Raw genomic sequence first — 14,433 nt, forward strand, 5'->3', positions numbered from 1 at the left:
CCTTTAAAAAGTTGTAAATATTGATAAAAGAGACTTTGAAACTGTTTTGGATAGCAAAATGAATGTTTAATTTAAACTGGTAATGCTTCATTTAATTCCCTTTGGAATGTGATCATGGCCTTTTAATGTACATTTTCAATTAAAGTCTATTAGAAAGTCTATTAGTCTAATTCTATACCCTATACACACTTCTTTATATAACAAAATATCCTGGAATATAGTTTGTTAAAAAAAACAAAAACAAAAACAAATCTGCTACTACTGGGAAATTGTACCAGTTTCCCACAATGGCTGTTGTCCATAGTGTAAGGGTGTCCACAAAGTTGTTTTTAAGGAGCCTATATTTAAGATGGAGTGGAGAGGCGAGCACTCAACTCATAGTATGCTAATCCTGAGACCCTAGACTCAATGGTCACTAGCATATCTAATACACTATAGTGACCACGAAAATGTCAGAAACATTCAAATGTAGTACAGTATCACATCCATGGTTACAAAGGTGCAACTTTTAGAATCATGTCTCATCCATGAAGTTTGTTTTTCTGAAGTCCCAGAATGGTCACCCACAGATTTAGCAGCGTCGCCACTGTGGACTTAGAAGATCTATCGTAGAAGCATGTTGCTCTTGCGGAACCCTCACATTCCCTCTCACTCCCTCACATTCCCTCACGCTCCCTCATTCTCTCACATTCCCTCATGCTCCCCTCTCGCTCCCTCACATTCCCTCACACCCCTCTCTCGCTCCCTCCCATTCCCTCACACTCCCCTCTCGCTCCCTCACATTCCCTTTGCTCCCTCTCACTCCCTCACATTCCCTCATGCTCCCCTCTCACTCCCTCACATTCCCTTACACCCCTCTCTCGCTCCCTCACATTCCCTCACACTCCCCTCTCGCTCCTTCACATTCCCTCACACTCCCCTCTCGCTCCTTCACATTCCCTCACACTCTCTCACATTCCCTTTGCTCCCTCTCACTCCCTCACGCTCCCTCATTCTCACATTCCCTCATGCTCCCCTCTCGCTCCCTCACATTCCCTTACACCCCTCTCTCGTTCCCTCATATTCCCTCACTCCCCTCTCGCTCCTTCACATTCCCTCACTCTCTCACATTCCCTTTGCTCCCTCTCACTCCCTCACATTTCCTCACTCTCTCACATTTCCTCATGCTCCCCTCTCGCTCCCTCAATTCCCTCACACCCCTCTCTCGCTCCCTCCCATCCCCACACTCCCCTCTTGCTCCCTCACATTCCCTTTGCTCCCTCACATTCCCTCATGCTCCCTCACATTCCCTTACACCCCTCTATCGCTCCCTCACATTCCCTCACACTCCCCTTTAGCTCCCTCACATTCCCTCACACTCTCTCACATTCCCTCATGCTCCCTCTCATTCCCTCATGCTCTCACACATTCCCTATGCTCCTTTTGCTTCTTTATGTTCCTTCTGCTCTCCCCCACGCTCCTCTCATTTGAGGGAATGTGGATTAAAGCTGATGAGCCTTCTCCGCATGCTAAGCCTGGGGCGGAATCAATATTCTGCACAAAGGAGAGAAAAATCCTCCTATCAGTGGGACACGGAGAGACTGTAGGCTTTGTGAAAACTAGAGCTGACTGCTAAAGCGATTCACCACGCAGGAAATTCCCATAATCATCACCATCATAACAAGACACTTAAAGAGATGAACTTTATAAGAGAAGAAAACATTGTTATCTACCAGAGATACAAAATGTCATTCCAAGTAAATTTGGAATGACAAATTTATTTGGAATAAATTTTCTATTGGTCCACATTTCATTAAATATGCTCCCATAACACAAAGGGGAGCTGAACTATTTTTTTTAAATTCCTGTAAAAAAACAAAAACAAAACAAAAAAAAACACAAAAATTGAGTTCTGATGTTTGTTTCAACAGTAATGATATGTTTCTAAGAGCACACTGCACCTCCTTTGGCCTTCAAAACAGCATGAATTCACCTCAGCTTGGATGCCGGATGTGTTTTGCAGGAATGCTGTACCATGCGGACATGACTGCGTCTTGTAGGTTCTGTAGATCACATTGCTCTCCTACTGTGCCCCACTGTGAAGAGCCTTTTCCATCTCATCCCAAAGACACCCAACAGATGCAAGAACTGTGCAAGTGAGTGAAAAAAACTGCCTTGAAAAACTGCCTGTTCCTGGGACAATTTGTGCCTTGTGACATGGTGCATTATGACCTGAAGTGTCCATCTGAGGGTGGATAAACTGTAGTGACGATGGGATGAACTTGTTCAGTATTGATGTTCAGATATGTCATGCCATTCAGACATTCTTCAATCACATTTACCTTTTTTTTTTGGCAGCATTATCCACCTGCTATACACAAGCACCCTACACTACTGCACTTAGTACAATATTGTACTAGGTTTCAACTGAAAGGTCTATTGGAGTTGTATCTGATTTGGAGTCTATGATTACGTGCATTCTCTTTCCAAGAATAATGATATATGCGGATGGATTGGTTTTGCTAAATGTACAAAAAGTATCTACAAAGATTGAGGCACACACATTAGTCTTTGATTTGTTTACTAAGCTATTTTAAGATGCTTTTTTTTTTAGTCCTACAATTTTTTTAAAGCACTCACTGAACAATAATTTTGTATGCGCTGTCGTATGTGCCATCAGCTGACCCATGAAAAGGATGCAAGTCCATCACTGACCACCAACAACAATCTCTGTGGAACAGAGAGCCTTAAAGTCTGCTGGGCATCTTAAGCATTGTAACAAGCACAGCAGAAGCAAACACGATTGGGCAAATTTGAACCTCAGCCATGCTGCACTGGAGGCGTGATGGCCCGGATGTGGTTGTTGGCTACAAAGTACGTGAGCTGTGCGGCGTGAGAACAGAGCAGGGAGCGGAACAGCAGTTTCGCCTGCAGCAAGGAGCAGGTTTTCCTAAAGCAGGAGCATCAGTGTCTTCCCTATCTCCAAGGTCGCTCTAGTACTGCTCCAGTGCAAAACTTAACAATGGTCCATGGTGCAATTTCCCCTACATTTTTACATGCATTTTACCTGTTTCTCTAGGCATTTTCACACATATCACAAGTGTCTACTAATACTAAGTGACTGATTAAAACTTCTAACGGTGAACATGAGTACAGGGAGGTTTTCCCTCCAAAGATTTGTGGAATCTATAAAGATGTCTCAAAAATATCACATTTTTGTATGCTAAGAACTTATATTTGTTTAATGCACATAAAATATAAGCTTTTTTTGGGCTTGAGCAAAGAGTGAATGAGGAGTGGGAAGCACAAGAACATGGAGTGGTGATGGAGCAGAAGGGTTACTGAGCATTGTGAATGAGAAGAAAGCCAGGAGTGGGAATAAGACAAGATGGAGTGGAGTTGGAGCAGAGTGATTACAGATTACGGGGGAAATGTTTCAGAAAACGCAGCAGATGTGGTGGGGTCTGGGTGAAGATGGGGAGACTAATCCATGCCTCAGAAAATCTCTGCTGATCTGGAAGTTGGCGGTGGTCATGCTACACAGAGCATTTGTCAATGTTTCTTGGAAATAATATATACAACTCAGAGGCATTCTACCTGCTAACCTGGTTCCGGTCGTGCCCTTATATTCGTAGCAGTGGATTACAAGGATCTACAGGGACTGGACTTTTCTCATGGGCTGGCACTGATGATTGCTTCAGTGAAGATGGTGCTGCTATGAGAGCATAACTTTTATTTTGAAAGAATTCTTCTTATCTCATGACCTGGACAAATTATTTCTGACAGAAACATGCCTTGGGATATGTGAATTAAGTCCCCTACTGGAAATGTCTATAACTGACTCCCGAAGAATACAGGATGTGATGGAGGTGTAGTGGTGGTTTTTAAAAAACAGTTTTCATGTTCTTCTGGTTGAATTGTTCACTAGTTCTGAAGTTCAGTTACTGATATCAGTTACTCAGTTATCAAATACTGATAGATTTAAACATTCATAATTGCTGCCCCAGAAAACCTATTTAAGCACATTTTAAATTCTTTAGCCTTGTACAGTCCATTTGGGGTCCTACAAAATCAGTATCATACTTATGATCTCGTTCTCTCATTTATGGTCATAGGTAATTTTCAGTCTGTTGTTACCATGTGAAACGTCTGGTACTTGAACCACAAGTTGTTGCTATCAGGCAAATAATTAGTCATTTTTCAGAAGCCTACTTTAAGAATTCCTCATATTATGCCTACAACACCTAGTGGGAGTGTTGAAGAACTAGTTAATTTTTACTCGAACTGTTCATCCTCAGCTCTGCTGCTCCGGTTAAAACCAGGCATGCTAAGCTCAGGTCACAGCCCTGCTTAAGTGCTTTCACCTGGAGGTTTAGAAGGGAATTTCAGATAGCAGATCAGAAATGGAAAAGGCAGGCCATAGGTATCTTATCTTAAAGAACTGCTTTTCTGCTTCCCAGGAAGTGGCTAAAACTGCTAGGGAAATGTTTTTTTCTGATATCATATCAAGGAAGGAAAGTTCTTTTTAATATGATTAATTATTTTGTTTACTGGCAAAATTAAGAAAATCAGGTCTAATATCACACACCCTGCTATGACTCCACTCTCAGTCTGGCATTTTCAACGTGCTAATGCTAAATGTGTTGCTTTTTAGCCACGTCTATTGATGCAATTGATACAACAAGTCTTAGTGTGCTGTCTATAATAAACACTGTCCAAATAGGTTTTAAATGTGCTTTTGCAACCGCATATCAAAAATCATATCACTACTACACTTAATAACTTTTGACTAATTTTGAAATGACCGTTTCTTTCAAAGTTCTTAGAAAAGTGGTCTTTTCACAATTATGTGTTCATCTCACTAAAAATGACACTTTTGAAGTTTTTCAGTCTAGTTTCCAACACCTTCATAGCACTGAGTGTGCTGTAGATTCCGAGATTGTGCCATTTTACTCCTGCTAGATCTTAATGCACCTTTCAATTCGATTAATCACAACATTGTTAATAATCATCTTGAGCACTTGGTTGGTCTCAGTGGGGTAGCGTCATGGTTTCCCTACAACAGTTGCAGTAAATGTTGGGAATTACTTCTCTCCTACTACTATCATCATGCATGGAGTACCACAAGGGTCTATACTTATACTCCTCTCAACATGTATGCAGTATCATTGGGCAATATCACGAGCAAGCATAACATTCTGTCCCACTCTTATGCAGATGACACCCAACTCTATCTCCCACTGAGGCCTACTAATTTTTGCTCATTTGGCCATCTTTATGAGTGCCTGGATGCAATCAAACTGGATGTCAAACCTCTGGTTAAGAATGTCAGTGTGGTCTTGGTCTCAGTTTGACGAACAGATTAATTCTGTTGACAAATCTAGTTTCTTCCATCTTCAATCAATCACGAAAATTAAGTAATTTATATACCCCTAGGATCTGGAGAAGGTCATACATGCGCTCATCTCACCTAGATTACTGTAATGGCCTTTACATGGTTGTCAATGAGACCTAACAGCATAAGAGCTCACAGGCAAAAAGAAAAAGGATTATATTACTCTGACTTTAGCCTCCCTCCACTGTCTTCCTGTTATAGGGTTCTTATTTGTTTTTAAGGCTATACATGGAGTTGGCCTGTCCTACATTACAGAATCACTCTAAACCTACTCCTCTTCCAGATCCCTGAGATCTTCCAATCAGCTCCTAGCTGCTCTCAGTTCAAGACAAAGAAGGCAGTTTTTGCAGTTGCAGCTCCAAGGCTATGGATTAGAAATCAGATATGTTCACTATATCCCCACTTCTAAAACGAGACTGAAAACATATTTTTACCAGTTGGCTTACTTAACTTTGCAGCTTTGGACATTTATTTCTGCATCAAAGTGAATGTTATGTTGTTAATGATGTATCATAGAGGTTAAGGATCAGTCATGTACAGCACTTTGGTTTTAAATGTGCTTTATAAATAAATACTTAGCAGGCATTCTAGAGCAAGTGCTAACTGATCCAGCCACTCATTGTGAAGATTCAAGATTCCTAATTGGCCAACAAGTGTTCTGGTATTCTTACTCAGCCCTATCTCTGGCAAACACCATGTAAACAGAGCACCCAACCAAAATCAATGTGCATCCCACATCAACAGTATCTAGGAAACGGTCCTTGAGTACTTAATTGTCTTCTGCAAGGTCATTCAGTCTGATAATAAAAACTGAAGGAGAAGGATGCAAATGCTCCGTTTTTCTCTGCTAGGTGTGGGTGTATTTAAGCTCTGAGGAAATGGCTGGTGAAAAACCTAAAACCCACCCAATTTACAGGAGAAATGAATCTCTGTCTCTCTCTCTCTCTTTCACTCTACCCTCTCTATATCACAAAAATCTGACAGGAAATACAGACAGCCAAAAATAGCCCTCTGGAATCTCCTTCATCAGTTTTTAGACCCTTCAGAGACAGCCAAATAAAGTCAAATTGTTTCCAGGAAAATAACTTTAAAAAGCATTATCACTTATATATATAATCTCTTCAAAGATTCTCTTTAAAGACTCTCTGTGGGGTTGGATTGTTTTGATGTCTCAATAAGCCATCTTCTTCGGAACTTAATGCCATCCAAGCATTTTTCCCCAAGCTGTATAAAATATTTTCCTCACACACGTTCTTACCTCATTGTCTATCCAGTACAAAACCTTGACTCTTTGCCATGCTGCACACATACCTTCCAGTATATTATTACCTCCACATTATAAGAAACATACACACCTGGAAATATATGACAACAAGCAGTTTGAGCCTCATTTACAAAAGCTTTTACATTCAACAGCCAATTTACCAGAAACACCGGCAAGTGTACTTTTGCACAGATGTTAATCCTCTCATTGATGGTCAGTTTCTGAGCACAAGGCCACTGTGGGTGGGATATTTTTTGGGTGATGCATCGCACTCAACCCAGCAGTTACTCTGATATGACCCCAACAAAACTGGGCTGGATAAACCCCAACAAACGGGCTGGATAAACGAGCAACAGCCTGAGCCACAGCATTACCTTGTCAGTGTCAATGGTCTGCTGAGTGGTGGTCCACCACTCCAAAAATATTTGGGTTCTTTGGTCCAAAACTGCCATGGACGGCCTAAGGGTGGCTGTCTAATCATGCCCACAGTTGGGCTGTAATCAGTGCTTATTCACTTACAAAATGCACCTGTAACAAAGGTGTGTTTGGAAAAGAGATGAAGTGTCTGGTGTTTTAGAACAAACCTGTCGGCTTGAGCAAAAGCAACGATACGATCAGTAACAGGGAAGCTGCCAACAACGCGTAAGTCTCCTGTCTAGATGTGCGTACTGTGCCATTCCTAACCTCTGCTACACTTGGCCTTAGCTGTCGTCACATCTCTGACTTATAACGCTGCATATCCAAACACGCAGAGCTTTAGTTTAGTATGGAGAATCAGATTATCTACCATCTACCATCTTGATTACCATCTAATCAAGCCCCAAAGCCTTGACCTGGCTATGACACACAAGTCCAAGAAAAGTGAAAATCACCATGCCGATGAACATCACAATAAAAAAATATCAGTGCTGGCCATCTTAGCAAGTGATGGTTTGGCGGAAATTAAACTTGGGCGAGAAAGATAAGTGTGATCTTTTGTTGGATGAAGGGTAATGTCAGCTTATTGGCAATTCCGGAAGCTTCTTTTATCTGGACAGAATCCTCTCATTGTTTGATATCATAGAAGCAGGGAGTAGAAGCTTTGAGAAAAATGCATAATACTAAAAAGAGCCATAGGGAAACAGCGTTGGAAACCTTTTATAGCTTGAACCCTATAAATAAATGATGCATATTTTAATTGAGCACATGGTTAAGTAGATACATATGCAGGTTAAAGCATTCCACCATTATGTGTGTTTCCTCCGAATCTTGGGATGTCCACAACCCAGGCCTCAGGGTGCGGCGGCAGTTCTGCTGTGCTTTCATTTTCTCATAATTCCAAGTTTTGTTTTTTTTTTGTTCTTTCTTGCCCTCTGATCTGGCAGAATCACAAGACATCAGGAGGGTTGAAAGAGCGACCTATGATTACCATCGAACACAAGCATCCACATAGCCGTCCCCTTTTTGATTTGTTGGGGTTAGATACATTCAATTATCCTTCACCCTGACATACATCATCAGAACCATGCGTTTTTGAGATGAATTCCAAGGGACCAGCTGGTCCTGTTGACAGCCACAGATAAAAACTCCCACTTGATAAGGTGGAAAAACAAAATGCAAGAGAACTGCCTCATATCACACCCTTTCCAGACACATTGTCATATTTCATATTAGGGTATGATGTAGACATACTGACGCGCTGCATTAGGTCTCTAACAAGAAAGCGCCGCTGTTATGTCACATCTTTGCAATACTAAAAAGCAACTGTGGCCCAGACAAAGCGATGAAAGGAAATACCAGACCATGGAATGAATAGGAAAACAAATGAGACAAGCAACCTTCAGTTTGAAATAAAGAGTTAAACAAGAGTCTGAAATATGCTTCACACACGCTGGACTGGCTTGGAAGACATGTATTAAACATCTATGCAGTAAGTAATCATTAATTATTATAGTTATTAAATGTTCCAGACTACAGTTGCATATTAATTCTTGCTTTCTCTACTATTCAGGCAAAAAGGAAGCTTTTACATATGTCTTGGCGAGGAAAGGGTTACTAATCTGGAATCTGGCCAGAGGCCGGAGAGGAGGTGGCTGTCGACTCCTTGCTCACCCTGAAGAGCAGTTTGGCCACGGGTCTCTTGGCCATCTGGGCAGGGCGGCACAGATGCTCATACAGGGCTGTGTCCACCATGCCAGGATCCACGGCGTTGGCTGTTACTGCGTCTCCTTGGCCCTGCAGACGCTCCTGCAGGTGGTAGGTGAGGAGCACCAGGGCTAGCTTACTCTGGGAGTATGCCCCGTGGGGACTGTAGCATGACCTGAGAGAGGAAAGGGAGAAGCACCGAAGGATGGAGAATGAGAGCGGGAGAGAGGTGTAGAGGGGAGAGGAGAGAGAGAGAAAAAGAGAATGAGAGAGGGGAACGAGAGAGAGAGAGAGAGAGAGAGAGAGAGAGAGAAGGCAAGAGAGACGCAGACAGAGAAAGATTCTGGACGAGACACGACGGCCTGATTCCAATTCATTAAAATGTAATAGTTATCCCTCCTTCTCGTTAATACCCTGTTCCCTTTTGTAACTGCATTTTGGAGGTGTTCAAGATTGCCAACCTCCTTCTAATCCAAGATACTGAGGTTCAGTTAACTTGTGTTTTTCAGTGATAAGCCATGGGGAAAAAAAAGAAAAAAAAAAGAAAAACAAACGACAAGACCATCCTCTATCTCTCAAAGGAGTTGGCGAACTCAACAATCCATTGCACTAGCTCTGACCGCCCACTCTCACAGCTGAATCTAGAGTGTGGCAGCGAGCCATTGCATGGGTGTAAGGCACTGCAGTGCTTTGCTGTATCTCATTTTCTCGCTTGTCTGCGTTCATTGCCGCGCTTATAGCCGGCGCGCTCCATCTCCCCGGAGGCTGTGCGACGTTCGCTCAATCACTAGACATAACGCTCTGACCCCGTGCCGAGTTACGTTCCTTGTGTCCTTGAGCAGGAAGGTGTGTCGGCGATATGTACAAAAGGGGTAACACAAGCAGGGGCAATATAATTTGAAGTGCCAAGCTGCCATCAAGGCCAGTTGTATGGAGGTGTCCTGAGTGTGTGGGTGTGTATTATGGGATAAAATGGGAGCGGGGACATTAACGCCATCACTGATGTCCAATGTTCAGCTGTCACTGGCTGTCACGGGCAGGGTTTACATGCTACCCGTTGTAAATCTGTGTCTTTTGCTGGTGTTACTTGACAGCTTTTCTGTCTTACTGACATGGATAATAAAGATGGCAAGCATGTCCTCATTTTTTAAGATGTTTAAACTAAGGCTTAAATATTGGCCATATTCTTTCCCAATAGGCAAAAAGCATACTGAATCCATATACTGAAACTGCTGACAAAGTTGAGTCATGCATTTCCTCGCATTGCATACACTTAGGGAAAATAGCATGCTATCAAAACTTTGAAAACGTGAATCCTTCCTGAACATATAGTGCGTAAGGTAATCTAATGGATTGGTTTTGTCTGAAATTCATCAGCTCTTTTTTATAATCGCTTCTGCACACTGAAACAAAGCCAAGCAAGATGTAAAAAAGCTCACTTGATGACATATTTGCCTGTACCTTCAGTTTGGCCATAACCTCCATGACTTCTCTTACCCCCAACTGTGAATTGTGGACATCTGCCAAGTGATTTTTACTGCCCTGTAGAGTTTAGCTCCATTCTTTAGCCTGCACACCTGGTAGCAATATTTAGATACTCCCCAAGACCAAGATTAGTTCAGCTGTGTTTCCCAATTGTTGTAAATAACCTCTGCAAAAGGGTGCCTCTCCAGGAGCAACATGTGGCACCCTCAAAACAAACAAACAAACCAAAGCCCCTCCCACCTGCCCTGCAGGTCGTTCAGGCTGAGGCATCCTCCGTAGTGCGTCGCCGAGGAGACGGTGACGACGCGCGAGCAGCTGCCGCTCCTGCCCGAGTTCTTCAGCGCATCCAGCAGCAGGTTGGTGAGCAGGAAGTGGCCCAGATAGTTCAGTCCGAAATGCAGCTCAAAGCCGTCCTCCGTCACCTGCTCCGGGACCAGCATGACGCCCGCTAGACGTGCCCAACAGCGAAGACAAGATCATGACTGCACATAACCAACGAGATGTACAGTGCAAAGGTGCCTTGTGGTTGGGGACATGTGAGGGCAGAGGGCTCCATAGAAAATACTTGAGTTTCAATTGCTGGGACGTCATTAGAGGATCCACCAAGTGGCAGGGCATACTAGGCACAGAAAGACAGAAGCTGAAAGCGCTAGTTTAAAACACCCACTCTGAGCTCAAGTGATGGTGCAGACAAAATTGTAGGGGGGAAATTCTGAGACTCCCTCTCACAGGAAAAGAGGCTCTTGAATACTCGACTAAAGAGGGAAGGGTTTCAGAGGCTCTAAAAATGCTTTATCAGAAGATCAGATGACACCAAAGACGCTGTCTGAAGAGGGAGGGGTGGGGTGTTTCTGGTAGATTGTTTCATATGCCCTCTCATGCCAGTTTAGCACTTTTAGCAAAGCAATTGGTGTGAAAATACTGCAGCTTAAGTGGATTTGGCCAATATAACCCCCCCCCCCACCCCCCAAATGTCAAACCCACAACCTTTTGTCGGTGCCTTTCTCTGAAAAGGCATAATTCGTGACTTCACTCAAAAAAAAAAATGTACTGAATGAAAAAATGTAGAGATCAGAGCGGGTCAGGTTCACCCTGACCAAAAATTCCGGTTTGACGCATGAGCTATTTGGACACCAGCTTTTGTGAGATTCCATATTAACTTGCAAATCTGGGATAGCTGAAGACAGAGGGGAGATTTCAGTGTGACATGGGCATAACCTGTGCTGAATCCCTTCGAAAGATCAATCCCTGCTTTTGTCTATGTGCATGGTCTATTCCCACGCAAGAGTAAGCCCCGCTTTGCAAAATGTTTCATCAAAATTGTGCTCTTAATAGAATTACTGCTCGGTTCTTCAGAACACGCAACAATCATGATTACAGCAATGTTCTGTCCAATGTCTGATGTGCTTAATTTATTTTTTTAAATATGCCTTTTTATTTACAAAAAAGGTAAGAAGCACAGATCTAACACTGCAGTTGTGATACCTCACAAAAAAATCAAAACCTTAGTGAGCTTGTAGAATTCTGAAGAGTAATTCCACACCGACTGACAAGTCTTGTCACCTACCCATAATGCATCAGTGCTACTGTTCCAGAGACGTGGGGGGGGGGGGGGGGGGGGGGTCAAGCAGTGACCTTTCTACATCATTAGACCCTCGATGGGGTGGCACAAATGCATTTGTCCTTCAACTGTTATCAGTAGGACGGAATGTGTGCCATGGAGAACAAATGACAGTGAGAGAGAATGAGATAGGGAGAATGAGATAGGGAGAAAGAGATAGAGAGAAAGAGAGAGGAAGGTAGTGTGAATTATTAATTTTCTGTTTGAGACAGGACAGACTGTGACTGTTTCTCCCATTTGGAGACGCTCCCTAGGGGAGGCTGCTAAATAAGAACTGTCCATTTAAAAACAAACGACCCCCAAGGGCCCGAGGACAGAGATCAGACGCTTCTAAAAAAACACATGAGCACCAGGCTTCTGCTGCAGAGCCCTGCAGATAGTTCTCGACTGCGAGTCCTGATCATTTTGAGATATTGGGCAAAGTTTCTGAAATGGCCCAAAAGCCCCTCTGGCTGAAGTTCTCCAGGTAGGAAAACTGCAATAAAAGGAATTAAAATGAACTAGCAAGAATTTTCCAAGGCCTCCAGAGCTCAAACCTTAACTTAAGGTAGTAGAGCATAGAAACCCAGAGTAAGGTGTACTGTAGGTGTATTATGGGATTGAAATAGCATAGCATGATGTTGATATCTTATGAAAACTCACCTATGGTTTCTTCTGATCAGTGAACATCTGGGAGCTGCATCATATCTTAGTTTCCCAGTAGGATTAGCAATCAACAAAAGTTGCCATTCTTGGTCAAAACGACACAAAATATTCTGGCTAATTATTTTCCTACTTCTCAAGCTACGTACCGTTATTGACGAGAACGTGCAGAGGCAGACCCCTGGACTCAAACCTGCGGACAAACTGGCGCACAGACTTCAGGGAGGCCAAGTCCAGGTACATGAACTCCACTGCAACCAAAAGCAAACCGCATGATCACTGCTAATGCAGCAACATCCAACAATCGATCATGTGAATCAATATGGTGCCATTTACTATACATGCTTTAAAAGAACTCAAATACAATGGCCTATGGCCATGACTCGAACCCCCACCAGCAATGATGCATGCCACTCTCAGGAATGCCCTATTGAAATACTTAATTAAGCTAAGTAACAGATTACCCCAAACATGGCAACCTTTCTAATAATGAATGAAACCAGGGTCCAGTTATCATTATGTAAATGAGACCATTCTAAGAGGTACTCACGATTAGCATTTGTTCTTTGTCAGCCACATTAGCATTAACAGGTGAGGTGTGCTTGCAGGCTAATGGACATTTTGATGGTTAAGTCTAGGAAACACATATACATGTCACTTAAAGTATACTGATCTCCAAGATTCCAAAGACTTACTTAGGATGACTGTGCTTTTTTGTTTGTTTTTTTAACTTTAGCGTTTAACGCTGACCTCAGCTTAGTTGTCACCAATTCTATCAAACGATTACGAACTCCATAATATGATAGCTATCGACAAGGGTGGGTTAGGATTTAGGGTAACACGTGCTTCTTCTATGGCAAGAAGCAGCCACCACATTTTTTCAAACTGCCATTTACACGTTACAGTACAGTTGCTTGTGTTTCGGGTGTGGGAGCAGGACTAGTATCGCCCTGATCGATAGCGTGGGAGGCTGCCCTCCTTGCCCAGAGAGCACGGCCAGTTATGCTCTCTTGGACTCCCATCTGGCTGAGGCATCATTGGGACACAAAGTAGCCTGGTTGAAAGGCCGTCGATTTTGTGCTTTTATGCGGAGCAGTTCGCGCGCTAACCCTTCACTGGGCAGTCCGTACATCAAAGCACACATGCAATTAAGCCTTTTAATAAAGCTTAATAGCTGGTAAATTACAGTGACTGCCAAAAGCCTACTTAGAGTCAAAAGGATGTGCTTTCAAACGCCCTCTTACTGCCGGTCCAGTTGAACAGAGCTGCATTAAAAACGCTTCTCGAGCTGCCTGTTTCCCTGTATCCACTTCTTCACATTCACCAGTGTAGCTGAATGCATTGTTCAAGACATCTTTTCTTGCACTTGTTTTAAATCCCTCTTGACCTCAACATTCTTGATCAGGAAAGATATGGTTCTGTAGCACTTCACAGTCTGTCTGAAATGGTCCTCACTCCACAGCACAAGTGAACAGTCCAACGTACACGTGTAGAAAGGAGGCATTATGGGCTTTTTACAATCGGGACCATTTATATATTATTTATAAAACTCTGCAACTTGTTGGAATTTTATCAGACAGTTGTAAGACGGGTCCTCAAAGCTAATTTGATCAGGTAATTGTAAGAGGGTTCCTCACAGCTCATTTCAATAATCTAATGACCTATCCATGCATCTGTCAGGATCAATCGGTGGATCTTGCAACTCATTGCTGCTCAGCACGCCTCTACCATCAAGTCTAATTAGTTATTCCATTTATAATTAGTTATTCCATTTATAATTAGTTAGACCATTTATTCCTATAGGCTGAAGTAACCTTTGAGCTAATGGCAGCTTGTGAATATGAGTAATTATACGAATACTGTGGAGGACAAATGTTGACTGAGGGCACAGACAACAACAAACATACAAAGAGAGAAGGCTAG

General features: G+C 42.8%; 1 protein-coding gene across 5 annotated transcripts in view; it reads right to left on the bottom strand.

Annotated features, from left to right (window-relative positions):
• The window catches only part of dhrsx (dehydrogenase/reductase (SDR family) X-linked), a 37,334-nt gene that overhangs the window by 3,127 nt on the left and 19,774 nt on the right, over positions 1 to 14,433 (bottom strand). For 4 of the 5 annotated variants that reach the window (XR_014118213.1, XM_027010244.3, XM_027010236.3 and 1 more), the window contains 3 exons: positions 12,660 to 12,761; positions 10,488 to 10,695; positions 8,730 to 8,937 (listed from right to left, as the gene is read on the bottom strand). Coding sequence is in view for 4 of the 5 variants with exons in the window: in XM_027010244.3 (XP_026866045.2) it covers positions 8,730 to 8,937; positions 10,488 to 10,695; positions 12,660 to 12,761 (518 nt within the window). In the remaining variant the exon portion in view is untranslated. The remainder of the gene's footprint in view (positions 1 to 8,729; positions 8,938 to 10,487; positions 10,696 to 12,659; positions 12,762 to 14,433) is intronic. The other variant, XM_081701162.1, reaches the window with a different exon arrangement.

Source organism: Electrophorus electricus, chromosome 18 (genome assembly GCF_041902795.1).
Source record: "Electrophorus electricus isolate QZ-2024a chromosome 18, ASM4190279v1, whole genome shotgun sequence".
Lineage (NCBI taxonomy): Eukaryota > Metazoa > Chordata > Actinopteri > Gymnotiformes > Gymnotidae > Electrophorus > Electrophorus electricus.